General features: G+C 34.1%; 1 protein-coding gene and 1 long non-coding RNA gene across 2 annotated transcripts; one reads left to right on the forward strand and one right to left on the reverse strand.

The window, feature by feature from the left end:
* Positions 1–12264: 12264 nt before the first annotated feature.
* On the reverse strand, positions 12265–13415 carry LOC127867613 (uncharacterized). Its single transcript, XR_008043579.1, has 4 exons — positions 13308–13415; positions 13117–13205; positions 12845–12968; positions 12265–12544 (listed from the first exon to the last, which is right to left on the reverse strand). It is a non-coding gene; the product is annotated as an uncharacterized LOC127867613 (long non-coding RNA).
* Positions 13416–18299: 4884 nt separating this feature from the next.
* Positions 18300–20842, forward strand: LOC127867612 (inter-alpha-trypsin inhibitor heavy chain H3-like). The gene is given in 2 exon segments (XM_052408905.1): positions 18300–19008; positions 19010–20842. Coding segments are annotated over 2 exon segments (1788 nt in total). The 5' UTR covers positions 18300–18377; the 3' UTR covers positions 20167–20842.
* The last annotated feature ends 2471 nt before the right edge of the window (positions 20843–23313 follow it).

A 23313-nucleotide genomic window follows, 5' to 3' on the forward strand; every position in this document is an offset into this window, starting at 1 on the left:
TGTGATGATGATGATGATGATGACGATGATGATGATGATGTTGGTGATCGATTGAATTCTGACTATTTACTACGCAGCTCCTTTTGCTAGAAGGACAACTAACTGGCTAATCACTGAGTTGTTCTAGTAGAGCTCATAGGGTCATTGTCGACCTGAAATGGCCCAAAAGTCAACCGAGGGTGACTAGCAGCCGATTCTTGTCACCCTAGGGTGACTTCAATCCGATTTATGTCACGGCTTCTAGTCAACCCCAGGTGACTTTTGGGCCATTTCAGGTCGCAATGACACAATGAGCCATAGAAGAGTGACACAACATCATTATTAAATAATTATTCACGTATATATATTTTTGTGTTTTAACGGGTCCATAAAAATATTTTCATGTATGATATGTTTTTCATAATAATGAGCTTCAATCTGTCTTCATGTCTGTTTTTTGTCTGTTATTTTGTTATCCTGTTATGACTCAAAAAATAAAAAAAGCTCTTATAGGGGCCTTTTCACAGATTTTGAGATGTTTTAATGTTTGTCATTAAATACTTTATATTGATAAATGCAATCATTGGATCTTAAAATCTCCAGTAAAAATATCAAGAATGAAATTGAAAAAAAGAAAAAAAAGTAACCCTTAGCAAGGCTCGAACCACTGACCCCTGGAGTCCTGGAGTAAAAACCCTACGACTTAGACCACTCGGTCTTTCTCATACATTGAAGAATGTATTTTATACTTAATATAAGCAATCACTATAGTTTAAAAAAACGACAACAACAGAACTCTCCAAATTATTAAATCGTTTCGTGTTGCAACGCTTTATAATTTTCAGGTTTTTAAATCGTCAAAAGTTGCATATTATGACTATTTTAGAGCATGGTAAATGTTCAGTATTACTGTTTCCTCACACATATCATAGCTAAAACGAAAATTTGCGAATCTGGAACAACTTTTTTCAATTTTGTCAATTTACCAAAACGTGAAAAGGCCCCTTTAAGGTAAGAATGGCAAGCGTTTTGGCTTGTCTTTTGTGTGGTTTTGCTTGTACTTCGTCAATTTTTACATCGTTACCACTTGACTGGCAACAGGCTTATTTCTATATTTGGTCATAAGGGGTTAAGAGGGGTCAAAACTTGAAAAGGGTGGAGTTTACTTTACACTTCACGTTGTTCGAACAATCATCAGGACACTTGCAAAGAACATTATATTGTTCTCTTGACATATATGTCAAGTTTGAAAAAGGCTTCAGTCTGTTAGGGAAATGGCTGTTGATTATAGGACACTTTGACAATTTATCTCATGCAACTTTGAAACATTGTAAAGAAGCCACTAATTCACATATTTACCTGCTCAGAGCATTTGTTTTATGTAAATTATTTTATTCGGAGGATTTGAAAATGATCTGTTTACATACCTAGCTGTGCAGTGTTTTTGTATGCCATCATGAATAAGATACGTTGACCAAAATTTTATCTGATTGTTCACAAACGGGCAGAAAGAATATATCTTCTTTGCTTAATTTCTTAACTTTTTCAAGACATTCATTCCAATAATGTCTCGGCACACATACATTATGTGTCATAAGTATTAAAAACCTAAGTAAGAAGTCAAATTCATTACAAAAAGTTCACAAAAGTACACCAGCAGCCAATTGTAAAAAATATGGATAACTTTAGCAAATCTAAAAGATAACCTTTATTCGGATAAAGATGACCTAAGTCAAATACCTTGGCTAAATCTTATTTAAAATGTTACCAAAATGTGCACCTGTTCAGATTTGTTCAGTTTGATTATACAATCGCTTACAGGCATGGGTTTACCGGGGGGGGGAAGCACGAGGGGCACGCTTAAGCCTTCTTTTTTTCGTGTACGTGTTTTTGTGAAACCAACTTGGCCAGATGTTCCGATTTCCACGATTTCCAACCGAAAGGAGTGCCCCTATCAACCTTACTGTCTACTATCCACAGGGGGGAGGGGGAGGGGGCATCTGTTGTACGTTAACGCTCCATTATCACAGCAGCAACAATCTCTTGAGTGCGATATGCGCTCTTTTCGGCAATATATCTTAAGCTTAAGAATAACAGTGAGCGTCGGTCGTTTACACTAAATAAGCGTCTGGATGATCTGAACATTGTTTTTATGGCAAGTATACCAATAAACAATGTATTGTCAGATGTCATAACCAGGGGAACGTTATACAAGGAGACGTTTCTTGTGGTATATAATACAGCGTTTCATGGCATTGTCTTCCTAACAATGATGCCCGCTGGATCTATTTTTTGGTCCATCCAAAAACATAGAATCTGAATTGAAGCCAAAGTTGTTGAGTCTAAGGTAAGAACTTATTTAAACATCTTAATTTAGTATTATAACCCGTTTATTGCGCTAAATTTAGTCAGTATATTACATGTTTAACTCTTAAATATTGAAATGAAAGAACACAAAAAATTGAGTTTTAATTTATTAATTTTTTTCTTTATACTGCTAGTAATATAAATATATAACGAATAACGCCCATACATTGATATATGCCTGTTCCGCTCTATATACACCTTGTAGATATACATTTTATTAAAATTATTGAACTTTATCAAACACTTGTGCACTTTTTTCATTCTTTGCATTTAAAACTAATAACATTCTCATGTTATCAAGCATTATGTAAGCTCTGATAAAATATGGTTATTGAAAATTGATCAGATCAATATTAATAATGTATATTATGAAATAAAATGTGTGCATAATTAATTAAACTGAATTTTACATGTCTAAATATTCTATGTTTTCTTTTTTCAGAACTCATAATGAAGCACAAGTTCTTGAGAAAAAAAATGTTTCGGTCCTACGGTATATATAAATTTTTGTTTCAAGTACTTCTGTCATGAAGATGACTATAAGAGTCCACCTACCAATTCGAGTGTGGTTAATACTGACAGCCCCTTACCAACTGGAGCCACGTATTTGTTACTTGTTGTACTGTTGAATATCAATCACAATTTTAAATAAAAACTAACGAAACATATTTAACACAAAGCGTTTTATAGTTCCTTCATTATGTTCAAATAACCAATATTAATTATCGATGTATTAATATATGACCATTCATTGTGCACTGACTTTTTGCCGTCGCCCTCCCTCCACCCCCGCATTTGTTTTGAGGAACACATTTTTTGCCCCCCCCCCTCCTCCCAGTCATTATCTGTCTGGAACCGGCCCTGGCTATCCAAAAAAGATATCCTAAACTCCTAAAATTGAAGATAACCAACAGTTATCCGCTGGATAAGAGTTATCCAGATTTAGCTGCTGATTACTTAAGTTTCGTGTGATCTCAGATACCCCCCCCCGGGGAGTTTTGCCCTAGTTTCAACCAACCATAGTAAGCGTTTACCTATTTTATTTTTCTCTGATCTGCAGGTGGTAGTCCAAAAACATCTTAATTAAGTCATTTCTTAAATAATTTCACTTAAGTTCAAAAATAAAATGTTTTGTATTTCTTTACTAAATAAGAAAACACATGTTTTTTTGGTATTCCTAAAATAACATTGGCACAATGATGTTATTTAAATGATGCCAATCTATTGCAATAAGAAATGAAACACTTTCCCAATTTAAGGATAAGAATAAAATTTAACTTGAGATGCTTCTGGAATACGACCACTGTATATTAGCACATATATTAATTTTGGTATTGGTATTGATGCAGAAATGACAACATAAGTTAAAAGAAAGTACTAATATTTTATATCAAGTCTTCATTTGATACAATAGCATAGATTAGGTGGTTGGATACAGTTTTGTTGATGGAAGTGGGTAAATAGATTATATTACTAATGATCGGGTTGGTGGTTATTTTCCAACGGCTGATACGGTTTTCGGCATCATTGCCTTCGTGCATTTCTTCGATGTTTCAACTTTCATAACCCAAAAGTTCTTGCATGCAATCTTCACGTTAATACATTTTGAGTCTGCAGGAATATCTGTCACTGTGAAACCCATGCTGTGGAGAAGAGAACATTTAGAAGTTTTATCATTTCGTTAAGAGCATAATTTATATATCAAAAGAAAGTTAGCACATTCATATGCAGATATTTAGCATCTAGTAACACACTTTCTGTAGAATAATGCTTACTGCAGACACGACTATTTTGAAACTTTTGAAGTGACGAGCCATGACAGTATAATTATCTCAAAGAGGAAGATTCCGACGTTGTATGATTGGAAACTTGTCGAAATAATATAGGCAGGCGGAAACATCAATCAAACCTTGAACATGACAATCCGGTCTGGGAGCAGACGCATGTTTCGCACACGTCATAATTCTTTAATGTCGACTTTGGAAGTAGGCGAACTCCTTTGTATGTGCAGAACTTCACTGTTTTCCCGTGTACTGTTGTTTAATATTAGTTATAGTTCGATTGTTGCTTTAAAGATGACGGATGTATTAACGCAAATTCAATAACATGCAATGTAATACCCGCTTGAATACGTTTTGTGTTTTATAATCATAAATGTAGGGTGTTATATCAAATCTAGTATTTACAATTCGTTAACAAATAATTGTCATGACGATAATCATGCATGTTATTCTTATAACAAGTTTTATTAGAGGTAAATGAACATTCATAATAATAGTAATGCTAACAGTTGTATTAATGGTATTATTATTAGTGTTATTATAAGTTTTATAATAATAAAAATAATAATAATTATTATTATTATTAGTAGTAGTAGTAGTATAATTATTATCATCATCATCATCATCATCATCATCATCATCATCATCATCATCATCATCATCATCATCATCATTATCATCATCATCATCATCATCATCATCATCATCATCATCATCATCATTATTATTTTTATTATTATTTTTATTATTATTTTTATTATTATTATAATTATTATTATTATTATTATTATGAAAAACTATTTAAAAAAATGAAAATCATAACTAACAGATGATGATAATAATTTATACTTTGATTGCAGTGTATAATAATAATGATGACTATTATTATCAAACTCACCAACTTCTGTCTTTATCGGATCAAATGAGGTAGCCCCGAACGTCGTCTGAACAATTCCCAATAACACCAGCAATAAACGAGAGTCCATCCTGTTGAGAGATAAATCACAAGGTTAACTTCACAAGGCAAACTCAAAGATAACTACCTTCGTTCGGCAATATTTGTTTTTATATGCATTTATATCGACTTTTTAAGACTTGTTTCGCACCTTGGAAGCTTATGGTATATTATTATTGTAAGGTTTCACATAAAAGTTATTACAACTACTAATCTTTTGATGTGTTCTAATTTATTCAAACAGATGTTGTTCCCCGGTTTCGAGCGATAAAAAGAACATAAACGCGTTTTTTCGCCCAACACATATTGCCAGTTGCTCAAGCGCTACATGCAAACATGTAATCTTTGTTGCAAGCTATTGTTAATCCATTGACAACAAGCGGCATTACAGCTGGAGTCGATGTAAAAACATATATACGCTCGCCAAGAATTTCACTAGAAAAATAACTAACAAGAGGAGCAAGGTCGTAAGGCGCTTACCCGAAACCCGAATAAAACTGATCTAAGCAGGTAGTGTTCTCAGGGTTTTGAGATAGGCATACACATATACAGAAAACTGACCCATCCTCTGAAAACTTTATGTTTGTACTCATCAGATTCATTTTCAATTTAATATTCTTAAAAAGTTTTAATATGAGTGCATAAAGAATGGTTTTTCTATCGTCATTTAAGGAAAAAGCACTGCCCCTGGCGGTCATGGTTTTTAATTGATCGGACCATATTCCAACGCAGCCGAGAAATCATTAGACACATCGTAAAAAGGCAATGTTCGTAAATACTGGACAAAAATATTACTTCTCGAGTGGTCACAAACTTTCACAATAGTCATACATAGAAAAAAGCCCTCCACACCCCTCCACCCCCCTCCACCTAAATAACCTTTTAAACAGTTGGAACGTTCTGTAATAATATATTCGGACATTTGCTCAGCAAGATGAATAGGTAAAAATGTGTCGTCTTGCGTTTTGCCAGAATATGCTATAGCTGAGGAAAACTGCATTGGTATCTTGCGGTATGGAGAGTAAGTTGGTTCCTTTTCCTAGTACCTTTTTTGAATACGGAATAAGGAACTGTTCCTTATCTCTTATTCAAGCTTAACATATTTTATAAAGGGGTTTAAAGAAAAATAATGCAAACAATTCTTAAGATAACTAAAACAAAATAACTCGAATACATTTTTAATTATGTATTACGCTACATATTCATTTTTATGCTTCGCGATTGCATAGGATTTCTTGTTTAACCCGAACCGATATTTTTTCTCATTCGAATAGTAACTTCACATCCACAAAACCTAAAGCATACAACATAATTTTACACGTATGCGATATAAAAATGCAGTCTTGTACATTTCAACATGCTTGCTTTTATTTATATTCCAGTTCCTTTTTCGCGGCTGAATAATGAAAAGGGAACCAGTTCCTCATTCTTATTCAAGCCGAATAAGGAACTGGCATTTTCTTACTTCAACATCAATTCAATTGATCCAAAGTTAACCATATATACATGAACACAATTATGTATAGGTTGTATATTTAAAATACTAATTGCAATACAGTTCTACTAGTTTTAAGAAATGATAATCCAGTTCCTTATTTAATTTGAATAAGGAATACAGAACTGATTTCTTATTCAAATCGAATAACGAACTGGAATGTTCTTTCTATAAATTATAAATCAAAATGAACCAACGAGACGAATAAATCAACGAAAATTATTGTAAATGTAGGGCGGGTATAAAAAATAATAATTGCAGTACATTTCTACTGTGTTGTCTTTAATGAGAAGTTTCTTATTCGGTTTTAATAAGGAATAAGGAAATGGTTCAAATCGAATAAGGAACTGGCATTTTCTTACTCAACAAATACATTAATATGATAATGAGACGAATATTTCAAGGAAAATCACAGTAAATGTAGGTCGGGAATAAAAAAATATATTTATTTATGTCAGTTCAATTCTTCTTAGTTCTCTTTTGTAATGATAACCTTATGCCTTTTTTCGCGGCTGAATAAGGAAAACGTTACCAGTTGCACTATCTTAAAATATGACTGATAACCACCGAGAACAGTGCCATTTTGTCGGTTTCCACGACTTTTAGTCGTGTGCCAATGTTGAAGGTCGCAGGATGTAACGTAGGAATCCTAAAGCGGGAAAACGCGCTTTTGGAGATAGAAAATCAATTGAAATAAAACAACCCAATTTTACAGCTATGTAAGTTTTGGCTTTTATTTAAAACAACAACAACAACAACGAAATACAGAGGCGTTTGGATGAAACTTTCAAGTCAAATAGAGGAACCTTGGCCGCTGCTTCCGTAAGTGACGTCGCACTGATGACAACGCTGGCCGACACATTGGCATTCGTTCGGTGCGAATACATAACTGTTACGCTATGAACGGCGAAGGCCTGTTTACCATCACGACCATTGGCGTTTTTTTAGGTCTCACGGTCAAGAATCGTGTGCCGAAGTTGAAAGTCGCCGAATGTACCGTTGGTCTTCATGAGCGAGAAAAACGCGTATTCGCACTAAAAAAATCGAAATCTAAATCGAAAAGACGAAAACACGAAAAAAAATGGCAAACACGTTTGCTCTTATATTACGTTTATGTTATGAATTTGTGAATAATTTTAAAAACATGTCAGCAATGTCCAACGACAGTTGCTAAGTGTTCAGGACTCAGCCGATAGTTTATATATCGATTGTCTATATTGTCATTTTCCAATAGAAAAAGTAATAAACGTGATTTATTTCATGTCAAGACATAAAAGCAATTATCTTACACTAAATGTTGAATATTTTTTTATTGACTACAAGGACTTTATTACCCCTTATCCCTCTTTTTTTTTAACTATACCCTTTAAGACAAGAATTAATTTAGAGACTTGGGCAAAAGGCGCTAGTGTTCAAATATATAAAACGGGTAAACAAGTATAATCTCTCTGAATATAATGGAAAAACACTTGTAGATATAATCGCATTAATAAGTTTTGTAAAAGTTAAAATAAATTGAGAGAAGCCTATACATTCAGGCATCACCGTACTACGGCATGTTATACAACACTATAATAGGAAACATTTTTTTTAATTACATGAAACTCAACGGGGCATTTTATTACAAAAATAAAGTATACACGGTCATACATGACATATTGTAAGTCAAATAAGTTATTCGTGTACTAATGGTAAGATGCTAAAATTGCTTAAGTCAAGCTATCAAAATTAATTTAAGATATTGATATGCATTCTTTGAAAATCCATTAGGGTCAAGCAATGGGGGCGTCGTTCAACTCCCCTAGTTATTCTCTGTATAATTGATATAACAAAATACTTTAGATTTCGAGACGCTGATATGTTACTGTCTAGATATACTTCCCTTGCGTACTTAATGGCGAAACTATTTCAAATATTACAGATTTGTCAGTACATTCATTCAATGACATTCCTAAAAAAACAAGCACATCTGCAAACAAGTTCTTTAACAAATTGTAAATGCGCGTTATTCGCTGATTTTGTTTAACGTTTTTCTAAATTGAATCAAAAAGAGTTGTTTACTTTCTAATGTCAATTCCTAATATTGTTTAGAAACGACAAACAATTTTCAATGTTTAACTAAAACCGAATCAATTTTTGTTCGAGAGATGTACCTAAGACAAGTGACCATTTGTGACCTGGTCTGTGTCCCGTAATTTTACTAGAGTTTTTTTACTTGATAATATATGTTTCGGGTGGCTTGTTAGTTTTAGACTTATGGTATACTTTAATAAACAATCTTGTTAAACATATTTGTCCATATTGTACTTTTTTTGTTGATCTTCTGTTGTTAATATTTGTTTTCGATTCAAACCCACGTGTTGTCATAAGTTCAAATATAAGCAACCCATGCGAAAGACAAAAACATTACAGGACAGAAGGTGTTTCAATTTACACCTCACCAGATTTTACCGGACCATGTTCTCCTTTAAACAAACTAGAGAAAAATATTGTTATTGAGTTTATTTCTATCATAATGACTTTATCAATTTTAAACAATTAAAACTACAGTAAAATGATGTTTATTGAAGACTTGTTTTTAACATAGGGTAAAACTGTCAATTTAAAAGTATAGACAGCCTTGTTAGATTTGTAAAACACATTTTTAAACAGCAATATTTATCACAACTTGATAACAATATAAATTGACGTGTAAGAAAGTATCACCATAAGTTTTCATGATGTTTTATATTTGTGGAATTACCCTTGTAGTATGGATCCATATTCTGAATATGTCTCATCGGAATTCGAGTCAAATGGCTTTTCTACAGTTTATGTAACCGTGTATGCTTAGTGAAAATCGATGAAAATGCTTCATATTTGGCAAGGTCTTCGAACAGGCAAAGGTTGTATGGATCATGGCTTTCAATTTACAATCATCGCACAGATTGAAATCAGAGAGCGTCATTTCACCCAATGAAAAAAATATTCCCCAACGTCACGAAACCCTGCCTAGGATTTGAATGTATCTGAGAATGAGATTAATACGACACCTACACAGATAGCAAGTTTGATTGACTGGTTTGTAATAACACATGACATTTTCATGTGTTTAATCCAGAGACCTATACAAATATGTGCAAATGTGCCGTAGAAGTTTAACATCTGGCGAATGAACAAAAGCGACAATTTAATAATGCATTTTACAGACCAGGTATCCTGACACACTGCCTCAAAAGTGTGGTTTCGGTAAAAACGTTAACTTATAGAAACGTAAGTTATATATATTGTTGTTTGATTTTATGTATGTATATTTTGATTTAAAAAAGATGGTAACCGCCTTATCATTGAAAACATATGTCAAAGTAAAATAAACATATGCCAGTTCATTGACATATTGGTATATGTTTTGTTTTCGTTTCTAACCTAAACACATTGTTACACAGCAATTTCTTTTCGGGCACGAGCACCGCCAGTTTTATAAAATAAAATCATTTGTTACCAACGATGGTTAATACAAAAATGTCATACCAAAAACGAAAAGTATACTTACCTGAGCACAACGTTTTAAAGGTCCTAGTTTGACGGACATTCTTAGGTCAATATTGTTATTGAACTTTTTTTCGAACTTGTTAGATGAGTTTGATCATCATGCTGAATCGGCTGTTTACATAAGTATATTTGAGTTTTGAGTTTGTCTCAACCCTGTGTGTTTTAGAAATATGTGCACATTCTCATATTTTCTCAATATTTATCTGAGTAGAATCCCAGATATCATCTAATGAGGTGGGATAAAAACAATGAGAATGTACATAATACTGGGCAATGGTGAGCTTTTGCCATCGCCTTTGTCCATCTCACATCGTCCGTTGTCAACATTTACCGAATTAATACTCTAGATGCCATATTTGTTACTCAATCTTTATGAAACTTTGTCGGAACATTTGGTCCAATTATATTACGGCCTAGTTTGAAACTGGGTCACGTATGGTCAATGACATCTAGAGGGCGGAGAAGTTTGCCTCATATTTCTATATTGAAACCCTTTGAAAAATCTAAACAATACGTTTTAAAAAATAATTTCTCAATCTTCAAGAAACTTGGTCAAAACATTTTTCTGATAGCTGAGTTCAAACACGTTTCTGGTCTGTTGTAAAATACTACCACGGGTTATGGTAGGCTAGTTTATGCTTTTGCTAAAGTAGAACCTTTGAAGCAAGTTCATGCAAATATTTATGGGATGGCCATAATTGTGTTATGTTGAAGTTGCACTGTATATTTGTTTTTAAATGATGATGATGATGATTACGATGATAACGATGATAACGATGAAGGTGGTAGTAATGATGATGATGATGGCGATGATGATGATGATGGTGATGATGATGGTGATCGATTTAATTCTGACTACTTGCTACGCAGCTTCTTTTGCTAGTGAGACAACTAACTGGCTAATCACTAGGTTGTTCTAGTAGAGTGACCCACCATCATTGTTTAATAATTATTCACGTATGTTTAGTTCTGTGTTTTAACGGATCCATAAAATATTTTCATAAATACTATCTTTGTCATAATAATGAGCCTCGATCAGTCTGCATGTCTGTTTTTTGTATGTTATTTTTTTATCCTGTTATGACTCAAAAAATAAAAAATAAAGCTCTTAATGTAAGAATAGCAGGCGTTTTGGCTTGTCTATTGTGTGGTGTGGCCTGCACTTCGTCAACTTTTACATCGTGACCACTTGACTGGAAACAGGCTAAATTCTATATTTGGTCATAGGGGTTTATATGGGGTCAACACTTGAAAGGGTGGAGTCCACTTTACACTTCACATTGTTCGCACAATCACCAGGACAAAAAATTATATTGTTCTTTGGACGTATATGTCAAGTTTAAAAATGGCTTCATTCTGTTACGGAAATGGCTGTCGATTATCGGACACTTATCTCATGCAACTTTATTGAACCATTGTAAAAAAGCCACAAATTCACATATTTACCCAATCAGAGCATTTGTTTTTATGAAAATTATTGTATTCTGAGGGTTTGAAAATGATCTGTTTACATACCTAGCTGTGCATTGTTTTTGTATACCATCATGAAAAAGGATACGTTGACCATACTTTTATTTGATTGTTCACAAACGGGCAGCCAGGAGATATCTTATTTGCTTAACTTCTTAACTTTTTCAGGCCACTCATTCCAATAATGTCTCGGCTCACATAAAGTCTATGTCATAAGTGTTAAAAACCTAAGTAAGAAGTCAAATCCATTACAAAAACTTCACAAAAATACACCAGCAGCCAGTTGAAAAAATATGGATAACTTTAGCCAATCCAAAAGATAACCTTTATTCGGATAAAGATAACCTGAGTCAAAAACCTTGGTTAAATCTTATTCAAAATGTAACCAAATGTGCACCTGTTCAGATTTGTTCAATTTGTTTATACAATCGCTATCCAAAAAAGATATCCTAAAATTGAAGATAACCAAAAGTTATACGCTTGATAAGAGTTTCAGATTTATACAATTAGCTGCTGATTACTTAAGTTTCGTGTGATCTCATATACACCCCATGGGAATTCTGCCCTATAGTTTAAACCAACCAAAGTAAGCATTTACCTATTTATTTATTTTTATCAAATGCATATTTGCACATACATTATTTGTGGTATTCGTATTGATGCAGAAAAAACAACATAAGTTAAAAGAAAGTACTTATTTTTTTATTAAGTCTTCATTTGATACAAGAGCATAGATTAAGTGGTTGGATACAGTTTTGTTTTTTAGTTGATGAAAGTGGGTAAATAGATTATATTACTAATAATCGGGTTGATAGTTATTTTCCAACGGCTCCAACTTTTTTCGGAATCAGTTTCTTCGGGCACTTCTTCGTTGTGTCATTTTTCATAACCCAAACGTTCTTGCATTCAATCTTCACGTTAATGCATTTCGAGTCTGCAGGAATATCTGTCACTGTGAAACCCATGCTGTGAAGAAGAGAAAGATGTTCTATAATTTCGTTAAGAGCATAATTTATATATATCAAAATAAAGTTAACACATCCATATGCAGATATTTAGCATTTAGTAAAAAACTTTCTGTAGAATAATGCTTACCGCGGACACGATTATTCGGAATATTTGGAAAATTTGGAAGTGAAGAGCCATGACAGTATAATTATCTCAAACGGGAAGATACCGACTGTGTATGATTGGAAACTTGTCGAATAATATAGGCAGGTTGATCCATTTTTTTGCCGCAATTTCTAACATAAACATCAACCAAACCTTGAACATGACAATCCGGTCTGGGAGCAGACACATGTTTGGCACACGTCATAATCTTTTAATGTCGACTTTGGAAGGAGGCGTATTCCTTTGTATGTGCAGAACTTCACAGTCTTCCCGTGTACTGTTATTAAATAATAATTAATAGTTATAGTTCGATGGTTTCTTGAAAGATGACGGGTGTATTAACGCAAATTCAATAACATACAAGTAATTTATACTTAGATATTGCAGTGTATAATAATAATGATGACTATTATTATCAAACTCACCAACTTCTGTCTTTATCGGATCAAGTGAGGTAGCCCCGAACGTCGTCTGAACAATTCCCAAGAACACCAGCAATAAACGAGAGTTCATCCTGTTGAGAGATAAATCACAAGGTTAACTTCACAAGGCAAACTCAATCTTTATATATATAACTTTTGGATTGATACAATTTAGAGCTAAGTAAATTTTGTACCTTTATCGACGTCTATTCACAACAACGGCAGTTCACGTTTTATCTCGAGAGCATAAAAATCTGCACGATTTTGAGCGCAACGCACATTTGTGATGTCTATCTAGGCTAAGTGAAGACAGTTTAGCGTAAAATGTTAGAACGTCTAAAGTTGTTGAGTTTATATTAAAATTATTTTCAACAATAAATACTTAACATAATTATAAAGTAAAAGTCGCCTCAGATCCAGTTTGGTTGATTTCACATCAAATGCCACAAACTATTTTAAATTGTTAAAATTGCTACAATGATAGGATGAACAATTCTTCGAATTATCATAACTAGTGTTTGGAAATTTCAAACTACAAACCAAGTCACATATTTAATTGTATGCTGTAACAGAATATGGCACATACTGAATCGACCTCCGCGCAGAGATTTGACTGGAACCAGCATGGCTGGATCAAATCCATGCCTCCGCGCAGAGATTTGACTGGAACCAGCATGGCTGGATCAAATCTCTGCCTTCATAAACAACCACGTGATGGTAGCCTAGCCACGCGGTACAATAATTTTACCGTTGTTATTGTTACTCTTTTTTTATTTTTTTTTATTTATGTTTTATCATGAACCTAAACTTAAACACTATTTTCAAAATATAAAAGAAGTAAGACTACCTTAAATAATATAATACTTTAACAAACAAAAAAAACTACCAAATCTGGTAGGATTTTCTTGTGATGGCAGAGATTGTATGTGAGAGCAAGGAACGACAACTCTGTTTGGAGATTGATACTGAAAATGGAATATCGTCAACCAGCAGCCCTACAGTTACACCAAAAATAGTTCGTAATACAAAATAGCACGGGATCTAATATCCCGACGACATTCTTTTCACAGATTAAGATGCCGCATTATCAGTAAGACCGGAAGTGACGCAACTTAATCAGTTTATCTCATTTTATAGCGGGTTCAGGGTTCATACTAAACAGCAAAAAACATCACTGTTATCTGGTTAGCTTCTGGATCACCTGCCGGTTATACTGAATGCATGTGTCAGGCATAGCCAAATAAATGAACCTTAAAGCGCGTATAAACGATCGCAGTAAAATTTTACAAAACAGATAAAATGTTGATGAATCTAAACTTAAATAAATGTTCGTAGGAGCTGGTACCAGAAAAATAAACGAAATCAAAAGTTTAAAACAATTGCAGATGTTCTGCTGTAATGTACAGTCGAAAACTCGTGCTTGTACAACAGATATGTACACCAATGTGAAATATCCAATTATTCTGTGCAATACAGGTCATACAATACATAGATACAATGTTTCATTCTTTAAAAAATACGAGTAAACGTGTCGGTACCCGTGTAAATTGATACATTGAGTCGTGTTCTGAGAAAACTGGGCATAATGCATGTGCGTAAAGTGTCATCCCAGGTTAGCTTGTGCACTTCGCAAAGGCCAATCAGGGACGACACATCCCGCTTTTATGAAATTTTTCGTTTAAATGAAGTCTCTTCTTAGCAAGAATCCAATTTAGGAGGAAAGTGTCGTCCCTGATTAGCCTGTGTGGACTGCACAGGCTAATCTGGGACGACACTTTACGCACATGCATTATGCCCAGTTTTCTCAGAACAAGGCTACATTTTGAACTTAATTGAAGTAAACCAACATTTCATTAATGGTACCTTTTTATTGAACATTCATCGTAAAAATGTATTTGCTTACGATTCAGACAATACAATTTTTACATTTAAATTGCATGAACTCTCTGACATTTATAGATAAATTATCACTTGTAACCACCCACTGTCATAATTGGAAATATATATATAGTTCGACTTGACGTAACAAAACACGTTAAGGGTCGGCACGGAATCTAAGGGTAGTGGACACAAACAACTAATATATTGTTCCGTTTCGTTTCACATGCATATAACCGTTACCAAATGACTAGCATTCAATATCAAATTCGTTTGAGAATAGAAAGATTAATCACAACTGACGAGACAATAAAAACATCACTTTTTTATATAAGGCATTATACTTGGTTAACTTTTCTAACGCAGATACGATCTTTAAGCTTGCATTTAAGGTCTAAGTATTATTGTTTCTAGTAGAAAGCTCTGATGAATAAAACAAAGCCAAGGCTCGTGCTTTTTGTTTTCTAAGCCTCGAATGATAAACCTGATCTATAATCAACACTAAACTATTATTCTGTATTTAATTTGAAATCATGACAATTAAATTTTAAAGCGCGTATATACGATTTTGTCAAATATAAATTAATTTATATAAGATGTGTAAAAAACTTATTATATATATATCTTTCAATATAAAATAAAATAAAAGTTCAGAAGAACATGTGTTGAAAAATGCAAATTAAGCCAGATATTTAATTCTGAAATTGAAAACGGCTGTACAGTCGAATTCGCCAGCATGTATATCATTCATGTACGATGTGAATCTAAACTTAGTTCAACGGTTTATTTTAAATTTCTGCAACGATATGTATTCGTACGACACACGAACACTAACTCTGGTCCTAATAAAAAGACGAATACTTCGGTTATTGTAGGAAAATATGTTCGTCACAATCGACTCGGAGCGCTAATTTGTCTTTGCTGCATTTTATGAAATTGGTATTCAATGTATAATTTTCCTTGCCTATTTTGTGTTACTCTTACATATTTTATCAAATTATTAGAATTAAACACATATAAAAAATCGTATATACTTGCTTTAAAGGGGCCTTTTCACAGATTTTGGCATATTTTGAAGTTTGTCATTAAATGCTTTATATCGATAAATGTAAACATTGGATCTTAAAAGCTCCAGAAAGGGCTCGAACCAGTGACCCCCGGAGTCCTGGAGTTAGTCTGAAGTAAAAACGCATTAGCCCTCTCGGCTATTCCGCCGAGCATACGCGGACTTTGTATTTTATACCTTATATAAGCAATCTTCGTAGTTTCGTAAATTTAAACGCCAAAAACAGAACTCTCCAAATTATTCAATCGTTTCGCGTTGCAACGCTTTATAATTTTTAGGTTTTCAAATCGTCAAAAGATACATATAATGGCTATATTGGACTATGGTAAATGTTCAGTAATACGGTTTCCTCACAAATATCATAACTAAAACGAAAATTTGCGAATCTGAAACAACTTTTTTCAATTTTGTCAATTTACCAAACCGTGAAAAGATCCCTTTAAATCAATACACATTTATTTTAATTTGTTTTCATACTTAGTGCATCTTTAACCAAAACATCATCACCATACAAATGCGTTGTCTTAAAGTAAAGTTTTTAATATCTAATTCAGTACAATGTGATTAATTTCGGAAAGTGTGAAATGGAACCGATAGACCATTCTCACAGTCCTAATGACCTATTGTCAAATAAACTTCGCATAGCACGTGTGTTGGGCGCGTGGCATGAAACTGGACTCGAAATTGGCGATAAAAAAATCCCGATATTCAACGCATGCGACGTTATAACGCAAACAAAACGAAACATCGGTGTTGTTAATTGATAAACTTGTATTTGTTTATTGTACTAATGCGGAGTATGTTTGGTAGCTTGGGTATTTCGATAGTATTACTCTTGTTAAAATCCAAATGAACGTTCGGTAAGACGAGAGCCGACCTAACATTTCTACGAGTTCGATAAGTTTAGTTATGTTGGCAGCCGTTCGTGGTCATTTTTCAACCTTTCCCCAAAATCTGGTTTATGAAAATCGACCGCCATTTAGGGACTTAATGGCTTAAAAATGTTGATGTTGGTGATGTTCCTGTGATAAGATAGTCCAACCCTGTTCATATATTTAATATCAGATTTCTTTTGTCAAAGTCATAAAAAACACGCACGAAAAACCTGTGAGTTACAGAATAAAATGTAACCATTTTTTGATTAACGCGAATTAAACCACTCGTGCGAACAATGTGAATCTAAATTAAGTTTAACGGTTCATTTGAAATGCTTGCAGCGATATCGATTCATACGACACACGAACACTTACTTAAAAGACGAATGCATCGGTTATTGTAGGAAAATATGTACGAATCATCTTCGTCTCAATCGGCTCGGGGCGCTAATTTGTATTTGCTGCATTTTATGAAATTCGTCTTAAATGTATCATTTTTCTTGCATATTGTGTGTTATTATAACATATTTGTGTCAATATATTACTATTCAACACATATAAAAATCGTATAATCTCGCTTTTAACAACTCAAAATCTCATATCACAATGTTTCGTGTCGAAACTGTAAAGAGGAATATATATATTGTGCATTCGACAAGAGTTGTCGATGATAGAACAACCTGATTACTCATGTCTATAAATACTCTTAAACCAATGGGTGGATTTTTTTTATTGAACATTAATGTCAATAAATTGCATCTAACTGTGCTTTTAAAGGGACTGTCAACCACGACGATGAAGAAAAGAAAAGTTGTAAAATACCGTATTTTGATACAATTATAAGTTTATATTGATTAAAATATCACGACTGGTATATTTCATTACTTGAAAAAAGTTGTTGAGTTTTCATATTTTCATATATTCGGTAATACATTTTACTGGGTATCTCTACCAGGTAAATACCAATTAACTATACATAACGCCAGTAGATTGATCATCATCGTCACGTGGTTAACCCAGGAATGCAAATTGTGCATAGGTAGTGAATTATTTATATTTTATATATAAAATGATCAATATACTTGCGTTATTTATAGTGTGTATATCGTTATGTCACCTATTTTCGCGATGTACTTTCGATTTCACATCACGAAATTGTATTACCTAATATACTGAAAATATGAACTTTTTCAAGAAATGTAATATACCAGTCGTGATATTTTAATCAATATAAACTAATAATTGTAAAAAAATGCGGTATTTTACAACTTTTCTTTTCTTCGTCGTCGTGGTTGACAGTCCCTTTAAGCTATGACAACATGTTGATCGTTCACAGACTTACTTTTGTTTGGGTCTTATAAGTTCTTGATAAAGGTTATGGGGCTCGCAATGAGGAAACAATATATAAAACTGGGAGCACACTCGGAGAAGTAACGATTGCGGATATGTCAATAGTGTCCGAAGTTTACGCAAGATTCGCCGATGTGAGCGTTACAAGCATCGTGAATAACAATGGAACGCGTGACAACGAGACCGTATTTACCATTCAAATTCCTCTATCGGCGTTCATTTCCAATTTTACAATGACGATTAATGGCGTAGAAAACGAAGGTCGAGTCATGGAAAAATATCAAGCAGAAAAACTTTACGATGATGCTAGGAACAGGAACGAAACTGCGGGCCATGTGTCCCAAGATTTGAATCCTAGGAAGAGAAGGTTAGATGTAGATACATTCTCGGTCCGAACGAATGTTCAAGCACGATCATCTGTCCTGTTTGTGTTACAGTATCAAGAACTTTTGGAGCGACGAAACGGACAGTACAAGCAAATGATAAATATTCAACCGAACCAAATTGTACCCAACCTGACGATGATGTGCTCATACCACGAGCCCCAGGGATTTGATACATTCCAAGTTCAAACACCGAAAGGCTTAAGCGATTCTGTCAATTCAAATATCAGTAATTTTGTCAGCATAAAAACGGAAACACCGGAAACACGTGTTGTGAAGTTTAAACCTTCTGTTGATCTGCAGACGTCATTTGATCCGCGTTTGGGTATCCATGGTGACGTCATAGTATTTTTATGACGTCATTCACAAAGAGAGTACGGTCAGCGGCGGTTTGGCACTTTACACAACGGATGGCTTTATCGCTTCTTACTTTTCACCAGCGGACACCTATGAGGTTTTACCAAAAGCTGTCGTTTTTGTAATTGACATTAGCGGTTCAATGTACGGACCGAAGATCAATCAAGCAAGAGATTCTCTTATCGACATTTTGAGAAAGCTTAGGCCGATTGACGCGTTCAATATCGTTCTTTTTGACGATTCGCTGACGCTCTTTAGAGAATCGTTTATTGCCGCTACGATATTGAACGTGAACATGGCGGTAGAGTATGCTGCTTCAAAAGTCGTCGCAAGAGGGTCGACCAACCTGTTGAAAGCCATAAATATGGTTGACAGCACATCGATGATTGATGACCGAGGGAATATTGTTATATTTCTAACGGATGGACTCCCATCGTCCGGCGCAACTACTAACCCCAATGAAATACGGGCTAACATTCGAAACGCAAACTATGTAACCACTGGTTCGAAACGAGAATACAAAGCAGTGATTTACTCTCTGGCATTTGGTTTCGATATGGATTTTGGTTTTCTAAGTGCTCTGTCGGAAGAGAATGGAGCAAATGCCCGGCGAATCTTCGAAGGCGTTAGTGCCAAGAATCAGTTGGTGTATTTCTACGACGAACTTTCAGATCCCTATTTAAGTAGGGTCAGTTTCAGTATCTTCAATCTGGACACGCGAACAGAAATCAACAAACAAGTTAAGGTTGTCACGTCACGGTCTGAATTTCCATACTTCTTTGGTGGCTCCGAGATAGTAATGGTTGGAAAAATGAACGCGATTTCAACGGAAAGTTGGGGAATCTGTGTCAATGCTGTAAGCAGTACTGGTAATACTATAATCCCCATTCCATCGTCGTTGTTGGATAGTCTTCCATCTGGGATATCCAACGAGGGTCGAGTGGATTTCATCGAAAGGATATTCGCATACAAGCAGATTAAATACTATCTGATTATGATGGACATCGCAAGAGACGAATCTGATGCGGTCAAATTCAAGACACTTGCGCTCAATATGTCGCTGGAGTATAACTTCGTCACCCCGCTCACGTCGATGGTAGTCACGCAACGTTTGCATGATCCAAGTGCAGAAATGGATGTTTAACGTTTGCGAAAAAAAATTTAGAATGAGTGCCAGTTACCAGGTTGATGCGAGTTACTCAAATGGTGGCGTTGGTCTAACGCTGGAATACCTATTTCGAGTTTCTTGCTTATTATGTACTATTGTTCTTTTCTGTTAAAGATGAAACGTATCCGGTGAACCTTTGTGTAATCATTTTATTCGGAACGATTAAGGTTGAAGAAATATATGAAACTTCAATTTTGAATAATATTATTTTGCATCGTTTTTGTTGTTTTTGCTTTTAACCAGATTCTTGTTGGTAACTACTTTTCTATTACATATACGTGCGAATTGTATTAGAATGTTAAGCCATTATTTAGTCTTTCTGAAGTGCAAAGCTGGTGTGAATTCGACTAAGTTAATGCGCTATTTATCAATTGGCTTTACAATATTACGAAGCATATTTCGCTTAATTCAGCCTAACAATAGCTATTATTTATTATAAATAAATTAATACTGAAAAGTGTTTTTAAAAAGTGACGTTCTCTAATAATGTATCATAAATCATACATCCCCGAGCGATTCATGTCCACATTGACTTTTACAAAATCGTAAGATTATTTGCATCTCTATGTCTCTGTCCTTAAGTAGATCAAAATATGTATGCCTTTAATCTAATTCATGTAAAAAAAGTGTGTACATATGTTTTAGTATATTAAAAAACTCTATTGTGAGTCTTTGACATTTGTCCACAAATTACAGATATGTGTTATATATGTGATTTCAGTGATTTTATTTCCCCAAAATTACAGCCTCTTTCAGGCTGTTTCCCATTTGCAAAAATGTAAAAAGGCTGTTTCCCATTAGCAAAAAGTGACATTTTTTCCAAAAATCTCACCAAAAGTTTAACCAAAAAATGCCAATCGTTTCCAATAAACCCGATAATTTGTTGATTGAGTTTATAATACAGCAATTCAATTAACAAGCACTTTATACTATTAATTCTAGACAACTTTTAAACATGCACTTATAATTAATTGTAATAGTGTTATTTATAATCATATTAATAATGTTTCATTTTTCCCAATTGCATGGTCCATCGCGCTTTTTTCCCAATCAAAAAGGCACAGGCTGTAAAATATAAATCGAAAAAAAAATCACTGGAATTAGCAAATATTGACCTGATCTAATCATGTTTCTGTGCCGTATCGTATGGTTTTATATCTATAATGCGTATAGCCTTTAGATGCGCATACATTTAAGTCGGCATTATTATCAATTGGTTTGCATTTAAGTTCCTGTCATGATGAGGTTTTTGTGATCAACTTTTGTCCTTGTGCGTCGTTTGTAGTCACCTTTTACCTTGGGGACACTATGGGCTACGTTACTTGACCAATCTTAATGGAACATCATCTAACTGTCTGAACATTAGTCCCGATGATTTATGGACTGAGTTGGAAACTGCATATGAAGTAAAAAAAGGACAAGAAAGGGCTTATAATTACAACTACTGTTACATTCATATGAATGCTGCATTATGATTGGATAATTTGTTCACGTGACCGATTTTTCATTTTCCGATGAACCCACATCGTATGCAAATTTAAACATGGATATTCATAGCTGTACTTTCTGATCATAAACAAGTTGCCGAAATGACGTAATGTTTTGCGCGAAACTTAAAGTGATATTATGGGCATTTTGCACCGTTGCATTGAGCTGAAAAAAATTAACAGGTCAAAAGAGTTAGTTAAAATGTGGTTACTGATCAATTATCTGCAACTCATCTTGCTACCAGTTGTTTATAAAAACATGTTTTATATTCGATATTCTTACGTGACCCACCCAGTCCTGTAAGCCGAAATGATCCGTAAAACAAAATTGTGTCTTTGTGTCGTATGAACGAATATGCACTAAAACTAAATTTAGGTTAAAATCGTACGTGTATGATCAGTTGTCAAACGAAAGTACGGTTTATATTCAAATGCATTATTTTTCTCTTTCCGGGATATTGTTTTAGTATGTTAATGCTGCATTAACAAATATAAGTGTATATGAAGTGAAAACACCAAATATAAACAACGGTTGCGATAGACACCTATAAACTGTTTACGCCCATAATATCACTTTAATGACGTTGCTTTTTATTGGTCAATAGCGAATGACGTTATATTTTTTGCGCGAACTTCGACAATATACCCATTTCACGGAGATGAAACCGAAACTGCAAATAGATTCATACGCTCGGTTAAAAAGGACTTGTATGACCCTTGCCACGATAGAATTTCAGCTTTCATTTCATTTGGTGTTGTAATTATAAGAATTGAATAGCATTTTTCTGCATTTCATCGGGGTATGAACTGTCGGGTAAATACGCCTAATTTATGCATAAACGCCGTCGGCGTTTAGGCAAATTAGGCGTAATTTTCTCGACAGTTCATACCCCGATGAAATGCAGAAAAATGCTATTCAATTCTTAAGTGAACACACTAGACGTCGCTTTTTTGTCCAATCACCATGAAACTTACTCAGAACAATTATTCTTATGATGTGCACTTTGAGACTGTTCTAACGCATCACTTTACAAACTTGAATATCGCATTTATGAGTTAAGATTTTGATTTTAAACTATAAATGTGATCATTTGACTGCATTCTGTGCAAGCTCACGATAAAATCATTCATCTGTGTCGATGTGACGCTTTAGCACTTGGGGTAGATAGCCCTCAACATGCCGATTGCGAAGTTGCGCTACTAAATATGTATTCGAGAAATGGTGAAATTGAAATTAAATTATTAAAAAAAAGTTTATTGAGCTTCGCGATGTTCACGTGAAACAAGATAAAAGCATTCCTACCCCACGTGCTGAAGCGTTCAATCGACAGGGATCAATGGCCTCTTCGTGAGCTTGCTCAAAACGTAGTCAAATGATCTCATGTACAATTTAAAAACAAATGTTTACAAATTCATAAGATAATCAATTTAGAAAAGTATTTCGTTATAAAAATATTCCAGTGTAATAAACGATTTTGATTAAAGTTCAAGGCCGTCAATAAACATGGCCACTTTAAAAGTGACACTTAAAATAAATTATCGTGGAACTTGCTGACAACAAATGTTCTCGGCCATTTTTTAAATATTTTTCCGGTCCGCTGAAAAACTTTGCCGCCTGTGGAGTTGGGCAATTTTC

The sequence above is a fragment of the Dreissena polymorpha genome, chromosome 2 (assembly GCF_020536995.1).
Source record: "Dreissena polymorpha isolate Duluth1 chromosome 2, UMN_Dpol_1.0, whole genome shotgun sequence".
Lineage (NCBI taxonomy): Eukaryota > Metazoa > Mollusca > Bivalvia > Myida > Dreissenidae > Dreissena > Dreissena polymorpha.